At 44.0% G+C, this 27934-nt stretch overlaps 1 protein-coding gene across 1 annotated transcript; it reads left to right on the top strand.

The window, feature by feature from the left end:
• The first annotated feature begins 21807 nt into the window (after positions 1 to 21807).
• LOC127636259 (frizzled-9-like) lies at positions 21808 to 24411 on the top strand. Its single transcript, XM_052116705.1, has one exon. The coding sequence runs from the start codon at positions 22246 to 22248 to the stop codon at positions 23989 to 23991; it is 1746 nt and encodes a 581-aa protein (XP_051972665.1). The 5' UTR covers positions 21808 to 22245; the 3' UTR covers positions 23992 to 24411.
• The last annotated feature ends 3523 nt before the right edge of the window (positions 24412 to 27934 follow it).

Here is a 27934-nt window from a genome sequence, read left to right as displayed (position 1 = left end):
AGGATGCCATATGCTCCAGGAGCCGTTGGAAGCGTTTCAAAGGGACCACGGTGCCTGGTTCGAAGAAGCGAGGCATTCCAGCACTGACTGAGCACGCTCGTTGGAGAGACGTGCTGTCATTGAGACTGAGTCTAACTCCAAACCGAGAAAAGAGATGCTCTGGACGGGGTGAGCTTGCTCTTTTCCCAGTTGACCTGAAACCCTAAGCGGCCGAGGTGCTTCGAGCACCTGGTCTCTGTGTCTTATAGTAATTCCTGCGAGGAGGCCAAAATGAGCCAATCGTCGAGGTAATTGAGTATGCGTATGCCCGCTCCTCGTAGCGGGGCAAGAGCCGCCTCTGCGACCTTCGTGAAGACGCGAGGGACAGAGACAGGCGAAGGGAGGACCTTGTACTGATACGCCTGGCCGTCAAACGCGAACCGTAGAAAGGGTCGATGTTGAGGGCGAATTGAGACGTGGAAGTACACGTCCTTCAGGTCTACCGCTGCGAACCAATCTAGATGCGGACGCCAGATAGAATTTGTTTCTGGGTAAGCATTTTGAGCGGGAGTTTGGACAAGGTCCGATTGAAAACTTCGCAGGTCCAAGATCGGTCAGTATGCCGCCGCCTTTCTTGGGTACAACAGTAAGGGCTGTAGAAACCCTTCTTCGTTTCGGTCGGGAGGACAGGCTCTATCGGCGTCCTTGATTAGAAGGAGGCGATTTCCTCGCGCAGGGAGTGGGCATGTTCGCCGTGCACTCGCGGAGGAACGAGCGCCCACGAATGGGGCGGAGACCTGGCAAACTGAATTGCGTAACCGAGTCGGATGGTCGGTGCAGCCACCGTGGCGAGCTGGGCAGTGAAAGCCATGCCTCTAAGCTCCGTGCTAGGGGCACCAAGGGGACGAGTATTTTGGGCGTACCGGCAGGGCTCATGGCGGTGCGGAACAGGTAGCGGCGTCGGGAGGCTGTGGCGTCCGAGGCTCTGGTGCTGAGAATAAACTCAAAGCACTTACCTTGTTCCGCGCACCCGGCAGGGGGCGGGTTCGTGACTGAGGAGGAAGTCTGATGCTGGCGTCCTCTGGACTCGTCTGAACCGGCCGGCCGGGGAACAGTTGTGGGGCTGAGGGCGGAAGCACCGCATCCTGGGCGCCGAGACTGTTGAGGCCTGAAAGCAAAGTGCCGTGAGAACGGCATTTGCGGGCCATGTGACCCAGAGGTAAAGGAAATAATTATTTTATTGAGAATTTGGGTACCGCAGCCCCTGTCAGGGGGTGCGGCAAATGAAAAAACAAAAGATTCTCCTCCCGGCCCTCCACCGGGGGACAGAGTGGTCTTACCACCTCCGGAGCTAACTTCTCGTCCTCTGGGTCCGCTGTCTCAGGGATGCTTGGGAGCCTTCCGGGTCCTCGAAGGGGTCCGTGAGGCAGGGGGCGTACTCTTCCTGCGGTTTGCTTGACGCCGGGGCTGAGAGCTGGGCCCAGGTTGGGGCAGAGCAGAAGGTCTTCTGGCCGCGGGAGGACGCCCTCGGCGAGCAGGTGGGGCCTGGGCCGTGGCGGCAAGCTTGCGGCGCGGCATGATGTGCAAAATGGCCTCCGTCTGCTTCTTCACCAGGGAGAACTGCTGGGCAAAGTCCTCAACGGTGTCGCCGAAGAGGCCGAACTGGGAGACAGGGGCGTTGAGGAAGCGAGTCTTGTCAGCTTCACGCATCTCAACCAAGTCCAGCCATTGCTGACGTTCCTGGACCACCAGAGTGGGCATCACCTGCCCGAGTGCCTGCGCTGTAACCTTCGTCGCTCTCTGGGCGAGGTCGGTCGCTGAGCGCAGTTCCTGCAGCGTGTCAGGATCAGGGCCACCCCGTGCATGTTGCGAAGTGCCTTGGCTTGGTGGACCTGCAGGAGAGCCATGGCATGCAGGGCGGAAGCGGCGCGTCGGTAGCGCTGTAGGCCTTTGCGGTGGCGAGGATGTTGCTCTACAGGACCGGGAAGGGAGTACAGGGAGGCCCGCCAGGTGGTAGTGCTTCGGGACATAAGTGGAGCGCCAACAGCTGGGGGATCTCCGTGTACCCGTGGCGCTCCGCCATCGAGGGTGGCGAGGCGGATGAGCAGGTGGCGGTGCGGCGAGTGGAGAGGGTGCTCTCCGCGAAGGCGTCAGCTCATCATGCACCTCCGGGAAGAAAGGAACCGGGGCGAGGCTGTGGCGGTGCCCACGCCCAAGAACCAATCGTCCAGCCGTGATGGCTGTGGGGAGGATGGAGGGTTCCAATCCAGGCCCACGCTGTTGGCTGCCGGGAAAGCATATCGGACATCTGTGCGTCAGCCTCCTCCTGGGCGTGCAAGCCTGAAGGCGGCAGCCCAGAGGAGCCCTCAGCATCAGAGCCCACGCCCTCCGATGTCGCGGCGAACTCATCTGCTTCCATCGCAAGAGGGTAGGCAGACTGGCTGTGAGCGGTCGCCGCCACCTCGGCGGGGGCGGGAGTCAGCGGCGTGCCGGGTGCAGGTGGTCGAGGCGTACCGGCGAGCTGCACCGCTGCCATCCCGAATCGCCTCCATCGCCAGCCGCATCGTCCTCAATCCCGTGGGAAGAAGGAGCGATGTGGGTGGCGGCTGGAGTAGCTTGCTTACGGTTGTAAGCAAGCAGCGACCACTAGCGTTGTCGTGGTCATGTTCTCACAATGAGAACATGAACCATCCATAAACGCAGCCTCAGTGTGATCACTGCCCAGACACACGAGACAATGCCTGTGGCCGTCGTAGGCGGAGAGTACTCTACGCATCCAGGAACAACACAGGAGCGGAAAGGCATCTTTATAAAGACGCGTCCTTAAAAGGGCGTTCAACACCGCTGTGTTTTTTGCTCTTTTAGAGGAAATTACTCTTTTAAATAAAATCACTCTTTTATGAATGAAAGAACTCGTGAGAGATCTTTCTTATCTGCAACTGTCGATGCGCTCAGGGGCAGGAAGTGCACAGCTGTGCAAACAGGAGAAAGCCGCTGTTGTGCGCCGTAGAATCCAACAGCATGCAGCAGAGGATAGCAGGAACTCGGTGTGTAAAACGCAGCAGTCTGCAAACACGACCATCGGCTCCGAAGAAATTTTCTGAATGAACTCCCGTATTTGCGGCGCTTAAATACCCGTATGTCCGGGGGTGGGACATGCAAATACTGGTTGCTAACTCGCCTTAGCCTTTTTTCATAGTTCAGAGGTGAATATCGGCGCTCAAGAGAGACCCCTAGTGTCGCTTCTCTGACACAACGTGGAGAGAGCGACAGAAGGGGAACAACGAGTGTCGAGTCAAAAATAAAAAACTTTTTTTGTGGTTATTAACATTAAGCTGCAAAACTGAGCTGAACTTGTATTGAACCCGGATATTTTTCTTTAAAAATCATAGGGATGGTAATCAAGTTGAATGCATTACATTGTTGCATTGAGTATCCACGATGGTAAAACATTTTATATTGCACATTTCGGCAAATGTAGTGGGTCAACCATTTTGTGCATTCATTAAATTTGCATACTGTGCACAACATAAAGTACATACGATATACTGCATTAGTAAGCGTAGTATGATGGCATAGAATATACTATTCCTAACATGTTTTCATTCTGGAAAATGCATGAAGAGTTTCCTGGAATTGACAGCCCCAAGTCTTAATTGATGAGTAAGTTGGTTACTATTTGTGTAAATGGGTAGACGGTTCTGCCTGCACCTTCTTCTGAAGTGGAACTGCCAAAAAGTTAATATACAAACAGGGCTGTTTTTGTTCAGCTTCATGCTTAAGCAAACCCTCCTTTTTGTGTGTATCTCAGCCTCTCTGTAATTAGTTACAGATCTCACTACTTTACTCAATGTTTTATATTAAATACATATTTGTAAGTTATTGCACAATAAATATGCCTTTATATCTTGGTTAATAATATTTTAGTGGGACTAAAATGTCGTGGGCTGATCAGGGCATGATGGGGTGCTGTGTTGTGCACAGAACTGTAACTCTATTTAGTACTAAACTTCAAGACTGCTTGAGCTCTCTGGGGCACTGTTTGCCCTGGCAGAGAACTGAGGAGGTGGTACGATGCACCATGGTTTCTACAGACAAGTTGGCGCCTGTGACTGTTGTGAACGAAAAACCAAAAAGTCCTCCCCCAGGTATGACTGCATGGTCAAGGCAAATAATGAGTGATTGCTATGGGTCTTAATTTAATTACATAAAATTATATTATTAAAAAAAAAATTAAAGACTTAAAAAGACCCAGTCTTGGTTGCATGTATAGATATGAAAAATATGATAGTGCTAAAAGATACTTAACAAAAGTGCTTAACAGAACCATTTTGAAGAAACTTTCCAGTCTAAGGAGCCTTTTCCCAGTACAAAGAACCTGTTGTGCAATGGAAAAGTTCCACGGATGTTAAAGGTTCTTCAACCATAAATGCTGATAAAGAACCTTTATTTTTAAGAGGATCATATATGCCAGTGGTTTTAAACTGGTTTTGCTTCAGAAAATACATTTACACTGGACATCAATTGACGACCAAATACAGTAGCAAAAGTAACCGGTATTTATCATAGCTGAGTTATTGTCCTTTTTTTGCTTTTGTTTACCTTTTATAGTTTTGTTTATGGCTTTTGACGAAGAGAGCATGTAACCCATTGTGGAGCGGAGGGGGGTGGGGCCGGGTCGGAATATCACGCACCCGGTCCCCAATCGGCCTGATGAGGCGCGAGAGGGATAAAGGCAGCCGGTGATGATTGTTCGAGAGAGAGAGAATTATGGGCATGTCCGTCATGTGTGTTTGTTTATGTGTTTTTGTTTTGAATTTAATTAAATATGATTTATGTTGACAAGCCGGTTCTCGCCTCCTCCTTGCCCATCCTTTAACTGTGTTACACCCATGTTGACCTCTTGTCTGAATTTAAGTTACAGTGGCTCGGTACAGCGTCATGGCCGGGGGGACACAACGTCTCCTTCCCTCCATCAGGGAACGGGGGTTACAATAGTAACCTAGACTTTCCCCATCTGTCACTCACTTGACGTTGTGTCGAATTAAGTGACACTAGGGGTCCCTATTCAATCACACCATGCGCTGAACCGTGTACGTGAACTGCTGATGCAGGTGCGGGCAAGCAGTTGTGTGCCAAAGCAGCAGGCTGCGTCAGACTGCACGTACCCTTCCCCAACGGCCCATAAAAACATTCTAAAATTTTTAGGTTCCCAGCATCCCCGGGGGGGTGGGGTAGTGACATGCCAAGCATGGGAGCAGGCCACGCCAGACGCGCCTTTTCTCTCTATACGTTTCTCATTTAATGCTATAACACCCATCGGGTTAACGCATTCTTTTCAAACTCCTATTCTTTCAGGGGGAAAAGACCCCACGGAGACCACATCCTGCCCAGGCTGGGGGAGGTTAAATGTGGTGAATATGTCACATGGGTTTTCAGGCCACATGTTGAAGTGCAGCGGTGGTAAATCCTACATAGCGAGGGAGTAGTTACTACAAACACAGCGTCCGGGGGGCAGAGGGGATTGCCCAAGGGAGACGCGGGTCCGCCAAGAGGAGGAGATGGCGGGCGAGTCATCAACAAGCGTTCCAGGGTGGGTGGTTCATGGGGATTTCCAAAACTGAGCCTGCTTCCATCCCCAAATTGCCACAATCACCAGCCAGGTCATCCTCAATCCTGTGGGAAGAAGCAGCGATGTGGTGGGCGGCTGGAGTGGTGTTCCTTTTCAGGAAGGAAAGCCTCGACCGCAATGTTGCCATGGTTAAGTTCTCACAGTGAGAACAAGAGCCATCCACAAATGGCACCTCAGTGTGATCGCGGCCCAGAGACACGAGGCAGCGTCTATGACCGTCAGGAGTGGAGAGATATCGACCGCATCCAGGAACTACACAGAGGCAAAAGGGCATCTTTAAAAAGATGCATCCATCCTGAAAAGGACGTTCAACGCCTGCTGTGTGTGCTCTTTTAGAGAAACTATACACTTTTGTGAGGAAACAAACTCTTTCAGAAGCGCTGTCGAAGCACCCTGGGATCCAACAGTAAACGCTCTGCAGAGGTGAGTGGAACAGAAATGATCTCAGCTCGCTGATCGCACAACCGCTCGGCTCCGAAGTAAAAATCTGAATGGACAGACGAACGATTCCCTCCTTTTATACCCGTATGTCCGGGGAGGGACATGCAAATTCTGACAGCCAATTTCTCATTGGCCTTTTCTCAAGTTCAGAGGTAAACGAGACTCTCAAGAAAGACCCCTAGTGTCGCTTCATTCGACACAATGTCGAGCGAGCGACAGAAGGGGAACAACAACATTATACACCAACAACAAAAAGTTAATAATGGCATTTTGCTTTCTATAGTTTCATACAATAGTCCTTGTATCAAATGTGAGTTGGCCAGCAAAATAAATAATTTGGCAAAAAAACCCACATCCATCCTGCAAAGTTTTAACAAGCCAATGGAGACCATTATCTGTGGATAATGTGATAACAAGTGGACATGTCGTATTGCAAAACTCCTTAAAACTACTTAAAGCTGCACACAATGAGGCTGTGCCTCAGGTCCATTTCCCTTATTTTGCTCATTTTGTGCTCTATTCCACATATCTTATTATATATCCACATTATTGGTCCCTAGTGTTCATGACAAGTAAGGATTAGAAATGGCATTTGGATTTGTTTAGATGCCCCTGTAGCAAAGATGCATTTTAAATCCTGGCTTCTTGTTTACAGCCTGGAAGGGAAATTTAAGGGAATTTACAAATAATTCTTCATGACATTCTGTAATGAAGACTCAGGTTGGTTTGGATCCATATGCGGTTTTATTAGGCAGTAAACTCAGGTCGTACAGGCAATGGTCTAGGACAGGCAAACAGAGTGAGGCAGAGAGGCTGAGGCGTAAACAAGAACAGGCTAGAGATCGGGGCAGGCGGATATCAATCGTGGTAGGTAAACAGGCTAGAGTAACTGGGCAGGGAGCAAACAAACTGGAACGGGGAACAGCTAGGTCGGTACACAGGGAAACTAGAGAGGTATCTAAGTTGCTTGGAAATGTCGCCGGGGCTAAACAAGACTTCGCAAAGAGGGAACAAACAGACGTGGTTAAATAGAGTGGGGTAATAAGCAACAGCTGGGCGAGTAATCAGTACTCGGGTGAATGCGATCTCCGGAGGCTCGAGGAGGAGGCGCCTTCACCCGTGTTCGTGACAGAGCCCACCTCCTGTGAGCGGCTCCTGAGGCAAAGATGTGACCCGCGCCGAGGTTTTCCCCAAGGTCGAGGGGCCGGTCTCTCCGGGTTGGTCCGGTGGAACTCTGTGATGAGATTTGGGTCGAGGATATCGTTGGTGCTGACCCAGGACCTTTCTCCCTATCCGTACCCCTCCCAGTCAACCAGGTACTGCAACTGACCTCGGTGGCGCCTGGAGTCGAGCAGCCTTCGCACCAGGAAGGCTTCCTCGCCGCCCACGATCAGGGGAGGGTGTCTGAGAGTGGCCTCCTCTTCGGCCCCCGGGTCAACGGCCGGTTTCAACAGGGAGACATGAAAAGAGGTAGAGATTCGGTAATTAGTGGGGAGCCCAAGACGGAAAGTAACAGGGTTAATCTTCCTAAGGATTCTAAAGGGGCCCACATACCTAGGACTGAGCTTTCGGCAAGGCTGGCGGAGCCGGAGGTCTCGGGTGGAGAGCCAAACCCGCTGGCCCGGGGCGTAGTCGGGCCCGGGACGGCGGCGACGGTCTGCTTGCGACTTAGTACGGTCCACGGCCCGCTGTAGGTGGACGTGGGCCTGGTCCCATACTGCCTCGCTGCGCTGCAGCCAGTCGTTAACGGCGGGGACTTCCGAGGGTTCTCCGGACCAAGGGAAGAGAGGGGGCTGGTACCCCAGGATGCATTGGAAGGGGGTCAGTTTGGTGGATGGTTTGAGTAAGGAGTTCTGGGTATACTCGGCCCATGGAAGGAATCTACTCCAGTCTGACTGATTGTGGTGACAGTACGTGCGTAAGAACCTGACGATCTCTTGGTTCAGTCTCTCCGTCTGCCCATTGGACTGGGGGTGGTAGCCGGAAGTGAGGCAGAGGTTGATGTCCAGGAGACGGCAGAAGGCCTTCCAGACCCTGGAGGTGAACTGGGTCCCCCGGTCCGAGACTATTTCTTCAGGCAGACCGTAGAAGCGGAACATGCACTGGAACAGGTGTTTGGCAGTTTCGAGGGCGGTGGGTAGCTTGGGCAGGGGTATCAGGCGGCAAGCCTTGGAGAACCGGTCTACGACCGTGAGGATGGTGGTGTGTCCCTGGGAGTTGGGTAGGTCGGTTACGAAGTCCACAGCGATATGTGACCAGGGACGATGTGGAATGGGGAGAGGTTGGAGCAGTCCGGCCGGTGGTTGTTTTGGGGACTTTGCCAGGTTGCAGGCTGGGCACCTTTTGACGAAGTCAGCAGTGTCCTCGGGTAGGGTCCCCCACCAGAAGCGGTTACTCAGGAGACGGGTGGTAGCTGAGATTCCGGGGTGACCGGAGCTTGAGGAGTCGTGCACCCAGCGGAGTACCCTCTCCCGGAGGCTGGGGGATACAAAGGTCCAATCGGTAGGGCACTCAGGAGGAGGTGGGACTGAGACCTGAGCCTGGGAGATGTCTGACATGAGGTCCCACTGGACGGGGGCTAGGAAGAGCGCGGGCGAGACAATGGGTTCGGCAGTGGTGTTTTGCACTGTGGCCTCGTGTTGACGTGAGAGGGAGTCGGCCTTGGTGTTCTTGGAGCCCGGCAGGTAGGAGATGTTGAAGTCGAAGCGGGTGAAGAACAGGGCCCATCGGGCCTGTCTGGGGTTGAGCCTCTTGGCGGAGCGGAGGTACTCAAGATTGCGGTGGTCCGTCAAGACCTGGAATTGTTACCTGGCCCCCTCCAGCCAGTGACGCCATTCCTCCAGGACTGCTTTCATGGCCAGGAGCTCCCGGTTGCCGACATCATAGTTTCGCTCGGCGGGGGAGAGTTTGCGGGAGTAGTAGGCACAGGGAAACAGCTTGGGTGGGTTACCTTGGCGCTGGGAGATTATGGCTCCAATTCCAGTGTTCGAGGCGTCCACCTCTACCACGAAGGGGAGGTCAGGATTGGGGTGGTGCAGGATGGGCGCAGAGGTGAAGCGTTCCTTGAGTTGGGCAAAGGCCTGGAGGGCTTCAGCCGGCCAGTGGAGTTTGGTTCTACCTTTCTTCAGCATGGCGGTGAGAGGGGAGGCAACTGTGCTGAAGTTGCGGATGAACCGGCGGTAGAAATTCGCGAACCCTAGGAAGCGTTGGAGCTCCTTCACCGTGGCCGGTTGAGGCCATTCCAGGATGGCTCGCACCTTGCGGTCGTCCATGGCCACTCCGTCTGGGCTGATGACGTAACCCAGGAAGGCTACCGACTTCTGGTGGAACTCACACTTCTCGGCCTTAGCGTACAACTGGTGCTGTATCAAGTGCTTGAGGACGGTACGGACGTGAGTGATGTGTTCCTCAAGAGAGTTAGAGTAGATCAGAATGTTGTCGATGTAAACAATCAGACAACAGTTGAGCAGGTCTCTGAACACATCATTGACGAAGGACTGGAAAACCGAGGGACTGTTGGATAAGCCGAACGGCATCACCAGATATTCGTAATGGCCGCAGTTGGTGGAAAAGGCGGTCTTCCGCTCGTCTCCCTCCCGAATACGCACCAGGTTGTAGGCGGAGCGCAGGTCTAGCTTGGAGTAAAACTTCGCGCTCCTTAGTTGCTCCAGAGCAGCGGGCACGAGTGGCAGGGGGTATCTGAATTTTATGGTGACGTCATTGAGGCCGCGGTAGTCGATGCACGGGCGAAGGGAGCCGTCCTTCTTGCCCACGAAGAAGAATCCAGCAGCTGCTGTGGCCGTGGAGGGCCGGATGAACCCCTTGGCCAGCTCCTCCTCGATGTAGGACCTCATGGCTAAGGACTCGGGTTCAGACAGGGGGAAGACTCGGCCTAGGGGTGGTGTAGCTCCCGGCTTGAGTTCAATGGCACAGTCGCTAGGTCGGTGAGGCGGAAGTAAGGAGGCCTTGGCCTTGCTGAAGGCCTCGCTTAGGTCAGCGTACGGGGGGTATCTAAGCGGAGACGTCCGACGCTTTCAGGACGTTGGTGGTTCCCACGGTCACGGGGAGGACTGCTTTCAGACACCTCGCCGAGCAGTCAGTGCCCCACTGTGTGATTTGACTGTGCCGCCAGGAGATCCGTGGGTCGTGAAGACGGAGCCAGGGGAGGCCGAGGATTACCAGGTGGTGAGGGGAGGTGACGAGGTGCAGACGGATGGTCTCGGTGTTCAGCACACCCACCTGCAGGCGGATGCCGGTAGTGGTGTTGCACACTCGACCGGTACTCAGGGGACGTCCGTCTAGGGCCGCCACTGCCAAGGGAGGTTCACATACAGTCAGGGGAATACCATGTTGCTTACAAAAGTTCTCATCAATGAAGTTACCAGCCGCACCAGAGTCAATCATGGCGTGGGCCTTTAAGCTAGATGATCAGTAAAATGGGCACCTTCAGGCTGGAACTGGTTAGGGTGGAAGAGAGGAGCAAACTCACCCCAGGTTGTTGTCTCTCAGGCGGACGCGTCGGGCAGTTGGAGCGGATGTGCCCGGCCTGGCCACAGTAGAGGCAGAGGCGGTTGGAGAGGCGGCATTCTCTCTCCTCCGGAGTGAGGTGGGCGCGGTCTACCTGCATGGGCCGCTTGGTGCTGGGGTGCCGGAGCGGGCTGCGGGAGCCACCTCGCTGGTCATCGGGAACGGATGAGGTTGTCGACTCGGATAGCCAGCGAGATGAATTGTTCCAAAGAGGTCCCCTCATCACGAAACGCCAGCTCAGACTGCAGATCCGCACTCAGCCCCTGACAGAAGAGGAGTTTGAGGGTGCATTCAAGCCAGCCGGTTTGCGTTGCAAGGGTGCGGAAGGTGAGAGCGTAATCTGCTGCTGTGCGATTTCCCTGGCGGAGTGCCAGGAGTTGCTCACCAGCGCTCTTGCCGCATTCGGGGTGATCGAAGACGTCGATCAGGCTCTGCATGAAAGAGTCAAAGGTAAAGTGAGTGAAGCCTTGGTTGTGCCAAACCGCGGTCGCCCAGTCGAGAGTGCGGCCCGTCAGCACGGAGCTGATGAAGAGAATCTTGCTCTGATCAGTCGGGTATATCGTCGGTTGCTGCGCGAGGAAAATAGAGCACTGCATGACGAAGCCTCTGCACTTCGAGGGCGTGCCGTCGAATTTTTCCGGTAAGGCGAGTCGCGGACTGGCAGTGGCTTGGGGAAGTGGGTCGGCGGCTGACCCTTGGCTAGCTTGAGGAGCCGCGGGTGCGGACGCGGAAGCCGGTGCTAGCACTGGTTGGAGTGCTGCCTGGACGGTGCGCATTATCTCCTCGATGGCAGAAGCAAGGCGCCCGAGCTGGTGCTGTTGCGCGGAGAGCTGGTTAGCCTGCGCCGAGAGTTCCTCCGACAGGCGTGTGATCACCGCTGGATCGATGGGTGGCGAAGTCTTCTGTAATGAAGACTCAGGTTGGTTTGGATCCATATGCGGTTTTATTAGGCAGTAAACTCAGGTCGTACAGGCAATGGTCTAGGACAGGCAAACAGAGTGAGGCAGAGAGGCTGAGGCATAAACAAGAACAGGCTAGAGATCGGGGCAGGCGGATATCAATCGTGGTAGGTAAACAGGCTAGAGTAACTGGGCAGGGAGCAAACAAATTGGAACGGGGAACAGCTAGGTCGGTACACAGGGAAACTAGAGATGTATCTAAGTTACTTGGAAATGTCGCCGGGGCTAAACAAGACTCTGCAAAGAGGGAACAAACAGACGTGGTTAAATAGAGTGAGGTAATAAGCAACAGCTGGGCGAGTAATCAGTACTCGGGTGAATGCGATCTCTGGAGGCTCGAGGAGGAGGCGCCTTCACCCGTGTTCGTGACACATTCAAACCCTTTTTGGAACCTTTAATTTTTAAGGGTGTAAATATTTTATATGAAATCCACTTTAATAAAAATACTTTGTAAACTGGATTTACAACTTCAATTGAGATTTGTAACTGTATTATATAAAAGATTTTCTAGTTTGCACCCCATCCCCATCCCCATATGTATATTATCTTATTTTAAATAAATATAAAGTTCAAGATTAGAATTATTTATTGTAACACAAAGGTTTATCTCTCACAGGCGATTGGTAGGAACATTCTATTCTCTTCAGGAGCACTGTATTTTGGCTCCATGTCTCCATATGCATGATGCCATTTTCAGATAGTGTTGGGACATCAGTGCTATCTCAGACTTGTTCAGGCAGGAAATGCAGACCAGGATTTTTTTCTTTCTTGTACAAATTTGTCATTGTGGCTCGGGTTTACACACATCTATCTAATTGTTCTGTCTCAATTCACAACTAATATTATTACTATTGCTCATCTACCCAAAATAGGTCTATATTTCAGTCAGATGTAATGCATATTTCGTCATCAGCAGAGTGCTCGATCACTGAACATGTGCGGCCTAATTTTTCAAACCTTGCGTGCTCTGAGCGTGCGGATTGTGCATGCACCTATAATTATTTGCACTAATTAGTGGGTCCACAAGGTGGCAACACTCACAATTGAGCCGTTGCGTATCATGAAGAAGTGCTAGAAGATGTAATCACTGCTAAACATCAGTTGACAGAGGTGGAAACAACAACAGTGGATGTGCAAGTCAAGAAGGAATTATAAAGACATCTTTATGGGTCTAAACCCCTAAAGAGAATTTGTCCAGTATCTCATATCAGTAGTGGCATGCATGTGTCACCGCCTGTGAATGCACGCACAGTCAAATTAAGTATACTTTGAAAGGTGAGCGTTCAACTGACGTAAATTAAAAAAAACGATCTAATCTAATTCAAGTATTAAACTTTTGCATGTTAATTGTCCTGTACAGCTTGCACAATGGACATTAATAATACATCAAATCACATGTTTCTAAACGAGCTGATTGACCAGTTTTGCCTGGTAAGTAGTGTAACAGTTCAAAATATCCTTTAGACTCTCATTGAAGGAAGCCATATTTAGGGACTGGAAAATTCCTTTCAAAGGCAAGACAATCCTCTCAGTGGCCATCTTGGGAACACTCCCAGGCAGCTATTTTCTATGGATACAAGCGGCCTGAAAGTACAGCTATTTGAATGGGGAAAGACCAAAAAGATCTACAAAACGATTGATCAAGATTAAGATCAAATATCTAATTTAAAATCAGCAGTAAAATCTGACCAAAATTGTATCATAAATTGTGCTAATTAAGCCTAGTTCATGCTAAAAATGTCATTTTTTTAGACTGGTCTTGCTAATGTGCATGCACATTTTTTAGTTGACTTACAGGCGATGCCTGTATCTAAAAGGTGATTTGCTCTTTTACCTGTAAGATGGGACTTCTATTTCTACACCTACCATATTGAATGTTCCAATTTTCCCCATTAATTGTAGTACAAGTGGTCTGTCTCAGACTACAGAGTCTCTGGGGACTTGGTTCTTTTAACTTGGACCAGCAAGCAACCAACAAGCAAGCACCTGAATAGTTCATCAACATTTTCAATATTGTCTCCATTTATGTTCATGTTGTTCCAAATCCATTTGACTTTCCAGATCCATTTGACTTTTGTGGAACACAAAAGGAGATTTTAGGAACTATGTTAGTCTCAGTTACTATTCACTTCCATTGCATCTTTTTTTAATAAAATGTATTGGTGACTGAGGCCTTCATTCTGCCTAAAATCTCTTTTTGTGTTTCACGAAAGAAAAAAGTAATATTTGAAACAACATGAGTGTGGTTAAATGATGACAGAATTTTTCTTTTTTTGTGAACTAAAAATAACTTTAAAATACATGTAATACTGCCTCTCTAGATGCTTGCAAGCCCCTTTTTAATTCTTCCACAGGCATTCTGTGGAAGCTAAAATCTCTCAATTATTTTTGTCTCATTATCAATGCGTGCAGGAGAATGAAAGCTGGCAGTGTGCATTTCATTTAACATCGTAATTCATCATAAAGCTCCGCTGCAGGTTTGAAGAACAAGGCCTGACATTGTGTAGCCCTGCCAGCCTTTGCCAAAAAATACCATATATGTTTTTCTTTTTGCTCTCTTTTTAACTATCCTGCATGGCAGAGAAGAATCAGGTCTAAGTGTATGTGAGCCTCATGTTTATGTTAGCTTCGCAGTAACTGGAACACAGGAATAGCAGATGAGAGAGGAGTGAGAGGGGCGGTAAGATGGAGAAAAGCTAGTGCTTTAGTAATGGAATGGAGGAAAGCAGTTGAAAGAAATGAAGAATGTAGGCCTACTCTCTGAGTGACAGATTATTAAGAACTTGGAGTGGGATGACAACATGTGGAGGGGTGGGAACAGTGCCGGAGTCTAGAGAAAGACATTATTGGTTTCTAACCTGGCAGGGAAATAGTGTACATGTTTTGATGCTATGGGGGAAATACATGCTGAGACTCACAAGGCATAATTAACTTACTGGTCAGATTAATTAGTGCATTGAAATGGTTTTGAGGTATTTTTTCTCAAAATAAGTAAATAGAGAATAGAAAATAAAAACTAAACTGTGTGACTGCTTGTGTCTTGTAGTTTCTGTTATACAAGACAATACAATGTGATTAGTACATTACTTCACATATTCATTTTAAACTATAATACATCAATATAATATCAAGCCTCAAGCCAGGGAGTCAAGGTTTGGCTGGTTAACATCAGTGTTTGGTTCACTGATTAATTAAATTAAATGCTTAACCATTGGAAAATAAGCAAACGGTGTACTTTTTTTTAAATAGAATATGCACATGAATTAGTTGTTTATGGGTCAATTACATGAATCTTATTTTAATTTTTTTTTGTCTGGATCTATTAAGTTATTCAGAAACATAAAAAATGCAGTTCACGAGTCAAAGCCATGTTATTATTATTTTTTTAAATGTGTGTTGTTGTTATATTTATTTATTTATTAATTTAAAAGCCCAAAAAGTGGTGAAATCATCTAAAGACAGTAAAAGGCGAAAGAAAAAACTCTATAAAAGCTGAAATTCTTGAAAAAAAAATGTATGGCACAAGTAGTTTGGAATAATCTTTTTATTAAAAGGAAAATTTGGTTAAGGTCAAATATAAATACAACCCTAAGAACACTTATTGATATTTGTTACTTGAAATTCAAGCTTTTTGTTAAAAAATCTTATTTTTGTTACTTCTTTTAATTAAAAAAATATTGCCTACACTGTTTTCACTGTGCAAGGAGAGTAGTTTAATACCTTTTTCTAGATGTTTATGCCACTTGACATTTTTTAATTAATTAAAAAAAAATGTTTTCTATAAAATTATATAAATTATTTAAACAAATGTATGAAACCAACATGGACGCAAGGATTACATTTCTACAAACTTGACACCTTATTTTTCAAATCTCCTTGTGCAAAAAAATTTGAATAATGGACCATTCCATTCAATACACCCATACGTTCAACAACACTTCCAGCTTCGGCCACTGGGGGCAGTGCTTCTAATTTCAGTAAGCACAGACTGATTTTGGCTGAAGAACTTTTGACCCACTATCACTGAATTCATATTGAGATCAGTCTGTAATATTCCTGGAGTAAACCCAGCTAAAATGTTTTGTTAAACGGCAGTGTTATTTAGCCATAGACATATAAAGGAATACAAGATCATTATAGGCTGTGGGGCTTCTTCATTATGTGCTCATGAGCTGATCTGCTCTCTCTTTCATAAGCCTCTGTGCTCTATTTGACTGCTGGGCAAGCGTGTTGTTTTCCATCACTCAAGGGCAAGTTTGTGTGTGTGAATATTCTATTTGGGTCTGTTTTTCTCCTTTTTTGTAAAGGTAATTTTTTATTGGAAGGCCAGTTGAGACTTAAGTGCTACAAATTGAGTTTAAAAACCTCAGCCATTATTTTTCATAAAGTAATCACTTTCCTTGGCCTCTGTGTTGTGCTTATAGTTTGGAAGAGGCTGTTAGTCCCTGCGACTGCCAGACAGGCAGTTCGAGGCATGTAAAGACATAAGGCCTTGCCTGCCTCAGGTTAATGGTTAGATTAGGAATATTCATGAATATACTACACTCATACACAAACAGAGTGAGATCACTGCCATCAGGATTATTCTGTTTCAGATTTATTAAGTTTGGAATATGGTTTTATTAAAGAATTAGCTGATATGTCTTAAAACATTCAGTGTTCATTAGCTACCTTTCCACTCAAAGATGAATATATTTTACTCAACCTCACGTCTTGCCAAACCCATGTGATTTTCTTTTTTATGAAAAACACAAAAGGAATTGTTTTATAAATATCCTGCTCTTTTATATACAATAGCAGTTGGTAGTACCTCACTTTAAAGCTTAAAAAGGACCCAAAAGTGTAATTAAAGTAACCCATGCAACTCATATGATCGGATTTGGTGTAAAACAAGCTGAAACGTAAGTCGACAACAAACAAAAGTTTGACTTCCGGTGCACATTCCAAAATGATCATAAGAGATGTTAGCATGTTGTTTCCCATACTTTCAGTACCTTAGGAACTGTCACATTATGTGACACACTGACATGCAACATCTCCTATCAGAAATGTTTTGCATCGGCTCTAGCGGGTTTACCTTTCCCTGTGGCAAGATCAGAAGCCTGTTGCATCAGTAATGTGAGAGACACAGGTTCAAATCCCCTAATAAAACCAGGAAGTAATTGCGTTTGTATTATCAGTGATGAGCGTGAATCGGAGGTTGCATTTTCTCCTCTATCATTTTACTCCACTGATGTTTAGGTCTAGGTTTGGGGTTTGGGTAAGGGGTCACAGTTTATGAAATAAGCATTCCTCTTCACTGTATTACATCCTGTACAGCAGAAAACAACTTGTTTCGCAACTCGCTTTTGGTGCCCCTCTGTGGACATTACATCTGGAAAATGGAGCTCTCACATGCCCATTTGCCCAACAACAATTGCCACTTTGGCCACTGGGGGCAAACATTGGGGGTTTCACATTTCAATAAGAACAGACCCATTTTAGCTAAAGAAATGTCATCCTACTTTTTCAGATTTTACTGCTAGATCAGTCTGCGCATTTATGAGTGCATAAGAGAAGCTCATCAACAGTGGCAATCATTTTTTTGAAATTGCTTGTCAAATTACTTTTTAATGAATAATACTGTGTTGCAAACTGCTCACTTGTTCACTCATTCACTATCAACTACAAAGGGATTACCTCATAGTTTACAATATTGAGAAAGAGTGAGCCAAAAATGGGTGAGTTTGGACACTGCACTCTACTGAATGACAGAAAAAACAACTTGAAATCCAATTTTACCATTTAGCCTAAAATGCATTTTCAAGAATCTGATTTTAATTTGCTTTCAAACCACATACGCATTTTTCAAGTAAGTTTGTATCAGGTTTTTAAAAATGGGATTTAAATTTTTTTCGGAAACACCAGCATTACGACTGACTAAATAACAAAAATAAATGGAAGCGCAGCGTTGTTCTAGCGGGAAGACTAGCAGCTGTACATCATCACATCATTAGCTGGGTAATTCCCAGCCAATCGCGTGTAAGCCGTTGCTTTATAAGTCTGCTCACAATCTATCACATTGCTGTTTCAGTGTGCTAACACGGCAACCTCCACCACCCCACCACCACCAGTTGAGCCTGTCCCGCACAGGGGTAGGCTCCTCGCCCCTGCCTCCTATCTCCGGCAGGACATGACGGTTCCGGGTACAACTCCATTGGACCGCCGGACGGGGCCTAAGCGAAAGAGAGAGACATTACTTTCTGTTTTACATTGATCAAATAAATGGCATCTTAAACTTCACTCAAGCCTGCATGTCTTCCAGATAGAAATGCGTTTATATAGTGATGAATGACTGTTTTGATCTACTTTTTTTAATCCAGTCCCTATTATTTTTGTGTTCTTCAATAGTTTGGCATGTTTTTTTCTTCCTTCCCTTTGATTAAGGCATCCTGGTATCATTTGTACAATTAGGCTTCTGACTTAAGTCAGCTGAGTTACATGTTTGTGGTTAATGGAAAAGCTCTTCCCTGCTGTAATGCCTACATTTGTAACTTTGACTGATTGCCCTTGTAGATGTGATCGCTCTGATTTTCTTTTTGCTCCATTCAACGAGCAGGAAGAATAGGCTCTTTCATGGCAGACTTGTGGTCGAAGACGTGGAAAGCGGGCTTAAACAGCTCTCAGCCAAACAAAACCTGCCGCCAAAAGGAATCCCATTTCATTTATATGAGCAGGGAATTGACCCGACAGAGTATGAGAAACCCAGGAAACCGATACTCTGTACTGCAGGAATATGTCTGGTGTGCTTGCATCCTGAGTAGCGGGTGGGAGCTAAGTTTAGAGACAATAAATGGTTACACTAAGACTCTAGAGGTACTCTTCTTCTCTTTTATTTAGCATGAGAATGGCCATGTAATGCAGGTGGTGCTTTCCCTGCCCTATGCCCCAGACTGAAACGTATAAGCAGACACTAATGGTGCAGAAAGCCTCCAGGGCCTCATATAGACCGGAGGATGACCCTGTTGAATTGTATTTGGGAGGAGAAAAGGATTTGATTGGGAAGGTGTCATTACACACACTCAAAAGAAAAGAAAACAATTCGTTTTTTGTTTGTTTGATTTTTTGAGGGAATAAAGAAATCTGGGTCCGGAATCTCAACAATCTTCTTGAGAACAGAATTAAGAAAGTTCTTGGGCTAAATGTTAAAAAGTTCAGAAGGATGTTCCTAAGTGCCAAAAAGAAAGAAAAAAGTGTAACACTTTGAACCTTTGTTTCATTAGGGTTCATTAATTACATTACATTCATTTATTAATGTCATTTACAAATGCATTATAAATGTTTTATAAGCAGTTATAGCAACATGCATAAAAAGAGCAACATTCATGCAATACTAGCCAAATAATAAGCATTTTAATTTATAAATGCTTAATAAATACATTTATTCATACTTATATTAATCAAAAACATAATCAAATGCACTAATTTACGATTTATGTTATATTTATGAAAATGTTATACTATTATACTATTATAGGTCTTCATGCTCATTCACAGCATATGTCATATAATTATAATTGTGATGGCCATTAAACCATTTGGAACATTACATGCAGAGGTACTTGATCCAAGGTGTCCCTTTTACAGTAAGGTACATTTTCATAGGTCACTAATATTGAGTAAGTGCTACTATGCATTTATTGTCACGGTCCTGTCACTCTGTCAGTCTGGGTTATTGTGTTACAGGACCATAACATCATCGTCCCATGTCTGACTTGTGTTTCGTTGTCTGTCTGTTACTGACGTAGGTGCATTACACTTATGTCATCTTGGAGGCATGCACTCACGTCAATCTCATCAGTCTGTCTTGTTTCATGTCCGGAGCATGATGTCTGGATTCTGATTTCCCTGTCTGGTTCAGTTTTGGTCTGTGTCGGGGTCTGGACACTCATGCTCCACTTTCTGTCTGTCTTTGTGTGAGCGCACGGCTTCGGTTTTGATTTCCCTATCATGTACTCTTCGGTCTCGTGTCTCATGTCCGGAGCATGGTGTTTGGATCATGACTTCCTGTCTGTTTCGGTTTTGGGATCTGAACACTAATGTTCCATGTCTTATCAATAATCTCTCTTCAATAATCTGTGTCTCACTTTGCGCTGCACGCCCGGGTCGCGAGCTGTCTTCACGTTGTGCTGGGGTTCGGTCACTTCGGTCTGAGGTGTTGGGTTGTGTGTTGCCAAACTCTTGCACAGGTGTACTGTCTCCTTTTGTTGCCTGTTGCATGCATTGTGTTGCATTTGCCTCACGATGTACGCTAAGGCTTTGTTTAGTGTTGGAATGCGTGCCATCGCTTTGTTTGGCATTGCTACGCATTCTCCCGTCTTGTCTGTCGGCGATGTGCACTCATGCCATTCAGTGTTTTGTTGTCTTATGAGAGCACGTGGCTTTGCTTTGTTTCTGTATCACTGCGTGTCTCAGTCTTACGTCATACCCCGCCTTCTTGTTCTCCCATTATTAGTTAATCTGTCTCACATGCCCTGCTTTAACCTGTTTGACTTCCTTTCCTATTGTAGTCTTCTCATGTGTGCTGTCTAGTACCGTTTTGTCTTGTTTGTTCTCTCATTTTGGTCCTGCATGTTCCCTGCTGTCGGTTCCGTTCGGTCCTGGATACAGTCCCCAACCCAGCTTCAATGGGCTTCCAGCATTGCTTTGGGTTTTTCCACTATAGGGTAGTTTGTTTTGTTTTGTTTTTTTTGTTTTTTTTGGTAAATAAATGCTTTTGTTTTTTTAAACTCTGCATTTGGGTCCTGAACCTCTGTCTGAGGTTGTGACATTTATAACATCTGAGGTAAAATGGCTTACTATTTTGGTAGGTATTGCATGAAAATCACCCTTTTTTGCATGTTGTTATAAACGCCCTTGTAATTACACTTGTAAATGAATTATTAGTCATCAATAAACTTTATATACACTTTATATAATCCCTAAAGGGGAAGTAAATGTAAAGAAAAAAACAAAACTATTTTTGGAATACAAAATATTCTTAACTTTATTCTTACATTAGACATTTTTTCTTAATTTTTTTCTTAAGAATGTGAATCCTGCCCCTGAATTTATTTTTATTTTTTGTCTCCGAACTTTAAAAAAATTATTTTGCAATAGAAAAACACTATTTATATTTGATATATATTTGATATACACACACCTTTCAAAACAAAATGTTCTGTAATACATAAGCATAAGATGATTTCTTAGCCTTGTTTTACTCTTATGTTATAATGTAGCCACTGCTAAATGTGTTCATGTAAATTAACAAAGCTTTAAATTGTTAGTTTTTGTATTGTCATGCACAATGGCATGCATTTAGTATTGTTTCACTGCAAATTAGAGCTTCCTCACAACAGTAAAAAAAATAAAAAAACAATCAAATCGATCTATGATAATGGCGGAGAGAAGGGCCATGCATATATGGTGCATCCCCTGCATTCCCATCCCAATATTTACAACTTGATTGTAAAAAAAAAACATTTTGAATATTACTAGCTATTTTCAAGTCACTGTTTAGTTGAATGAATTCAAGACACTTTACAATTGACAAAAGCAATTCCATTTGGTTAGTTGGCAAATAACATGGCTGTTAACATTTTATTTTGTTAAAATAAAGATGGTAAAAACATATAAGGTTATCTTTAGATGCAGTGGATTGTTGTCATTCTACAAACTCATATTAAGTGAGAGAATATAAATTAAATATTTTTATTTTTTATTTATATTGAGCAGCTATAAGTGAACTGTTATAGATGTGAGCAGCTATAAATGAACTGAAAATAACATTTTGAAAATAATAAAAACTCGAAATGTTGAAATGACGACTAGTTAACATCTGAAAATACACTATAGGCTAATTTCCATTATATATTACTATTACAACATTTTCCTGTTCGTCAATTAAGCTACACTTATACATGAATTAGAAATAATTTAAGATGAAGGAAGTATAGCATGTCACACTGCTGTCATGTCAACTCTCCATTTGTGCAGCATTCATTGTTTTGTCCAGAGATAGCAAGTTACTTCAACACATCTGTCTTTTAAACAAACGGAGCACTGTTCTTTCTCGGGATATTCGTTGTACAGGCGTTCTGCTCCAGCCTGTTAAGAGGGCATGACTTTATTTGTACTGTTGTGCAGGAGGGTGCAGTGTTAGGAGGAGCTATAGTCTTTCAGTCACCGTTTAACAAAGCCGTTTTAAAGAGCACAACCAGGGATGAATGTACAGTGAAGTGTTTCCACGCGAGGAGATTGATAGCGGTTGTGCGCGGGAACGGAGAGTCGCGCGAAACGGTTTTGAAGTGTCTCAAAGTTTATTTGCTCACCGGTACACGAGATGTTTTGGTTTTGACATCCAGCATTGACCGTACCGATTAATTCTGCGGAATGACGATCTTTCCGATTAAACGGCCGAACATGTAAGTGTTTGGATTAATGTTCGAAGAATGAATCAGAGTGAATTTGTTAATAGCAAACTTTTTTTCAATGGCATGAAAATTAAAGACTCCAAAATTAATTCGATTTTCTTCTAAACAACTAAGTGTATGATGGACCATGAATCAACCTGGGTGAACAATCGCTACTAATTACTGGAAAATAATAAAAAAGCACCTCAAGAAATACAATGCCTATGGCATTGGATGTATTCATGATTTTTAAAGCTTTCTTTACATTATCACAATGCCCCATTGCATGAAGATTGTCATTTTACTTTTCCAGCTTGTAATAGCTGGATCTACACTGGAGATTGGAGCGTATGATGTTGAGCGGAGCCGACCTGCAAAATGTGAACACATCACCATTCCCATGTGCCAGGGAATTGGCTACAACATGACAAGGATGCCCAACTTTATAAAATACGAAAGCCAAGAGGAAGCTAGAATTAAACTGAATGAATTCGCTCCTTTGATTGAGTATGGTTGTGATGTACACTTGCGATTTTTCCTATGCTCCCTATATGTGCCAATGTGCACTGATCAAGTATCCACCAATATCCCAGCATGCCGTCCTATGTGTGAACAGGCAAGGCAGAGGTGTTCACCTATAATGGAACAATTCAGTTTTGGCTGGCCAGACTCTTTGGATTGCTCAAAGCTGCCAACCAACAATGACCCTAATGCACTGTGCATCGAAGCTCCCGAAAATGACACTCAACACGAGATTAAGAAAGGGGAGGGCATGTTACCGGTTCCTCCACGGTCCAGGCAACCTGCAGCTGGGAGTGGACGCTCCACAAGCAGCTCAGGGTCCTGTGACAACCCAGAGAAGTTCCAGTATGTGGAGAAAAGCAAGAACTGCGCACCTCGATGCACCCCTACGGTGGATGTCTATTGGTCTAGGCAGGATAAGGACTTTGCATTCATTTGGATGGTTGTGTGGTCAACGCTTTGCTTCATTTCCACTGCTTTCACCGTTCTAACCTTCCTCCTTGACCCACAACGCTTCAAGTACCCAGAGCGCCCCATCATCTTCCTCTCCATGTGTTATAATGTATACTCAGTGGCCTTTATCATCCGCTCTGTGTCCGGGGCTGAGAATATCGCTTGCGATCGAGAAAATGGAGAGCTATACATTATCCAAGAGGGTTTGGAGAGCACGGGCTGCACCATTGTCTTCCTCTTCCTCTACTATTTTGGCATGGCCAGCTCTATCTGGTGGGTCATCCTCACCCTTACCTGGTTTCTTGCAGCTGGAAGGAAATGGGGTCATGAGGCTATTGAGGCACACAGTAGCTACTTCCATATGGCCGCCTGGGGTATACCTGCTGTGAAGACCATAGTCATCCTTACTATGAGGAAGGTGGCTGGGGATGAGTTGACAGGACTGTGTTATGTGGGTAGTATGGACATTAATGCTCTCACTGGCTTTGTTTTGATCCCCCTTTCCTGTTATCTCATTGCTGGGACCTCTTTTATCCTAACTGGCTTTGTGGCACTGTTCCATATCCGCAAGATCATGAAAACTGGTGGCACCAATACGGAAAAGCTTGAGAAGCTTATGGTAAAGATTGGAGTCTTCTCCATCCTATACACTGTGCCTGCTACAATTGTCATTATATGTTATTTCTATGAAAGACTCAATATGGAATACTGGAAGTTCCGAGCTTTGGAAAACAAGTGCACGTTTTTTCCAGGTCGCAGAATTGAGGACTGCTCATTGGATTCCTCAGTACCTACAGTAGCTGTATTCATGCTAAAAATATTTATGTCATTGGTGGTGGGCATCACCAGTGGAGTTTGGGTATGGAGCTCTAAGACACTGCAAACTTGGCAAGGTTTGTGCAATCGGAGGTTGGAGGGGCGGACTAATCGCAAGCCTTGCTCCAGTGTCAGCTGCAGTAGCTCCCACTGCCATTACAAAGCACTGGCTGTGACACTTCACATGAACAAAACAGACGTGTATACAGATAGTACGACACATGTTTGAGTCTAAAGGCTGCTGGCATTGGAGCAGCTTCATGCAAAGACTTATAGACTGATGAGATGCACAGGTTTGACAGCATGGTTAAACTATGGGTGGTGGCATTTATAAGCCTTTCCCAAATATAGAAAACACACAGCAGAGGTCACTTCAATAAAAGGAATGTTTGTTGCATTTGATGAATGCAGCAGAATCAGCAAACATTGGTATTGGTGTGTTCTGTCACATTGCAGAACAGTTTATTTATTGTGACTATTTAAGCATTGCTGGTTGTATAGATTTTAATTGAATGTGCTATACTGTATATAAGGATATATGTTACAAGAGAGAAGTTTTAAATAATTTGCCAATATGTTATATAATTAATATAATATAATATAATGAATTATAATTAATACTAATGCCAATATTATTTTTCTCATAAGAGGAGCAATAAAACGTTTTTTTCTCTGTTCGGTTTGTAATGGCATACATTTGTGATAAAGAATAATCTGTGACACATTTGTGAAGGTTACATGTAAAATGGTTGTCTTGCAGCAGTTGGTTTGCTTCTTGAACTCTCTATGAATTATTATTTTGCTAGTGCTTGGAATTGAAATGGATTTCAACATGGTAAGAAATACAGTTACTTTCTCTCTTTACAATAAAATACTTGAAAAAGGTTTGGTAGAAAAAAAGTCCCTGCAAAATGTGCATGTTTAATTTTGCACACTCAAAATAATAATAATAATCATTATCATGACAAAATTCCATCAAATTAAATAGTATTTCATAAAAGAAAATATTAATACTTAATAGTTTCAGTTTTATTAATTTAATTTAGCTAAACATAACACTATTGATGTCATTTTGTTATTAAACTGAAATGCATAAATCTTCAAAATAGGTCATTTTTTGTGTGTGTGCAAGCAAATTTTATTACACTGAGTGTATCAGAAGTAAACTACAATGCAATCCCAAATTTGAATAAATTAAATTTATTCAGATGATATAATCAGAAATAAGGACCTGATATTCTCCTAATTTTTTAAGGAATGTTCGGGGTTCAATACAAGTTAAACTCAGTTAACAGCATTTGTGGCATAATGTTAATTTCCACAAATAATAATAAAAATATATATTAAAAAATCACTGTTAAAGTAAGGCACTTACAATGAAAAGGCCAATTCAAAAATGCTAAAACACACATTGTTTCAAAAGTATAGCCACAAGATGGAAACATTGTACATTTTAACATTATTTTAGTGTGTTAAAATTTAATATTGGCCCTGTATCCAAATGTTGTCATGACAACAAGACACTGCAATCCCGGTAATTGGTTTTAACTTTACACAGATAATAATATTAAGCCATTTTTTCCACACAAACATCGTGTTCATATGTACAATGTTCACGTCTGAGACTAAACTTCTGAAACAGGGTGTATTTGAATATTTATGAACTTGCCCCATTCACTTTCATTGTTTTTTTTGTTTGTTTTTTTCAAGTAAAACATTTATGTGGCAATCAACATTGTGCCACAAATGCTGTTGATTAAGCTTAACTTGCATTTGAATCCGGAACATTCATTTGAAACCTGAAATGGTATCTGTCTAGCACCCAGTAAAATTAATATATGATTTAAAATATATTTTTTACATTTGCAAATATATTTAACCTGTGTTCTTAGTAAAGCTCTCTTACCAAATTATCTTACTAAAATGTACTGTACAAACTCCAATAACAGTTATTAATGGCAAGAACCAGGGCAGGTAGCTCAGAATGCATGATACTGCCAAGCCAGGCCTGAAGCTTTCTTGAATTAATGTTGAATTGATCTTTTTCTTTTGAGCTGATGTCATTCAACTGTTGAAATGGCCAAACTTTGATTGTTTTATTCTGTTGAATTCTGTGCAATGCTGTGTTAAGAGTGCACAGCTCTGCTGTCAGGAGATGTTAGCTTTGGCTATGGTAAGGTAAGTGCTGTGCAAATCTCACTTCTGTTTGTTTAACCTTTTTTAAACCCAGTGTCCTCATGAAAAGGTCTAATATCACTGGCCTTTTACATATTTATGACTGTCATACAAGGATTGTTTTATAATAGGGCTGTTGGCAATCTCTCATGATTTATGGCCTTCTATAGGTGTGTGTTTGTGTGTGTGTGTGTGTGTGTGTGAGTGTGTGTGTGTGTGTGTGTGTGTGTGTGTGTGAGCGTGTATTTATCACTTTGTGGGGACCAAATGTCCCCATAAGGATAGTAAAACCCAAAATTTTTGACCTTGTGGGGACATTTTGTCGGTCCCCATGAGGAAAACAGCTTATAAATCATACTAAATTATGTTTTTTTGAAAATGTAAAAATGCAGAAAGTTTTCTGTGAGGGTTAGGTTTAGGGGTAGGGTTAGGTTTAGGGGATAGAATATAAAGTTTGTACAGTATAAAAACCATTATGTCTATGGAAAGTCCCCATAAAACATGGAAACACAACATGTGTGTGTGTGTGTGTGTGTGTGTGTGTGTGTGTGTGTGTGTGTGTGTGTGTGTGTGTGTGTGTGTGTGTGTATGAAGAATAAAAAAGATGGCTTAGGTTTTTCCTAAAATCTTACATTTTCCAATCCAAACAGTGAGAAAATGTAATGTACTCACTTTTAAAATGCATTACAAAACATACAATATAAACCATGTAATAAACTTTTATAAAATTCAGCTCTTAGATGAGCTATTTTCTTGCAGATGTAGATATTATTATATAGATTTTTGTACCTGAATTATCCTTCACACTCTCCCTGTGCCTGACTGTGTAGATATTGTATAATGGTTTGGCAGGGCTCAGGTGTTGGATCTTAAAACTGCTGTTACATTTGGCCATAAAAAAGGTATGTTTGTCTTGGAGCTTGTAGCTTAAACTTCACAGTGCATTAACCACATGTAGTCATCAGTATAAAGTTTAATTAATGCATGGCTGATTTTAGCTGTTTACAGTGCAGTAGCATGCATAAACACTTGAGACACAAACAGAACAGGCTACATTAGCCAACAGACTAAAGACATTATGAAATGTAAATATAGTGGAAGATGAATGTAGCTCCTATTAAATACTTTTGAGACATTACTCAATTGGCAACTTAGAGGGTTAAAGCTGTACTATTATTATAAAAATAAAGATAAAGATACGTATAATGCTTAATTGTGGTGCTTTCTTTGTAGCTGATGTTGTAATCTATAATAGTTCAGACACCATTCAAGTAATTACAGTTATGTATTCTTCATAAACATTTTGCTCAAATAAGCATTAGTGTTTCCCAATTATAGTGTTTATATGTTCGTATTCAGTGTCATCATGAAGTTATAGGGGGGACTGTGGCTAGTTGTTACATGGGTAAGTTGTTACAAGGGCTTTATTTCGTAAATAGAGAGTTTTGAGTAAAAAGTCCAATTACATAAATGTTTGTTTTCACCATCTATGGTTTTGTATGTTGGTTTCAAACACCTACATCAAAACTGCATTAAATTAGGACAAGTTTTGTGAATTATTTCCTTCAAATTAAATTCCAATATTATAATTTTGTTGTAGTAGCTGTTGAGCAAACAAGTGAAAACAATAAAACCACACTGACATACAATAAAGGGGTCATGACATGTCTTTTTTATTATTTTAATATTTTCATTGAGGTTCACTTGTGGTATTACACATTTTATTTATTTATTTTGCACAAAAACATGAAATAATATCATCTAAAATATGACAATTATTCACCCTCTTGTCAGAAACACCTGGTTTTAGTGCTCCTTCTTTCAGACTGCTTGATTTAAACAAACGTCGTGGTTACTGTTGTAACATCCGTTCCCTGATGGAAGGAACAAGATGTTGTGTTGATGTAGTTACACGAAGGGTTGCTCTTGAGAGCCCCAAACTCCTCCCATTCTTTGAGAAAAAGCCAATGAGAACTGGCGAGTGGAATTTGCATGCC

Source organism: Xyrauchen texanus, chromosome 4, assembly GCF_025860055.1.
Source record: "Xyrauchen texanus isolate HMW12.3.18 chromosome 4, RBS_HiC_50CHRs, whole genome shotgun sequence".
NCBI classification, from domain to species: domain Eukaryota; kingdom Metazoa; phylum Chordata; class Actinopteri; order Cypriniformes; family Catostomidae; genus Xyrauchen; species Xyrauchen texanus.
Note: the sequence above shows the minus strand (reverse complement) of the source record. Positions and strands in the feature narration are given on the sequence as shown.

What these genes read in the sequence shown, in the direction of transcription:
- LOC127636259 (XM_052116705.1), top strand. Translation starts at nt 22,246, where the DNA reads ATGCCCCATTGCATGAAGATTGTCATTTTACTTTTCCAGCTTGTAATA.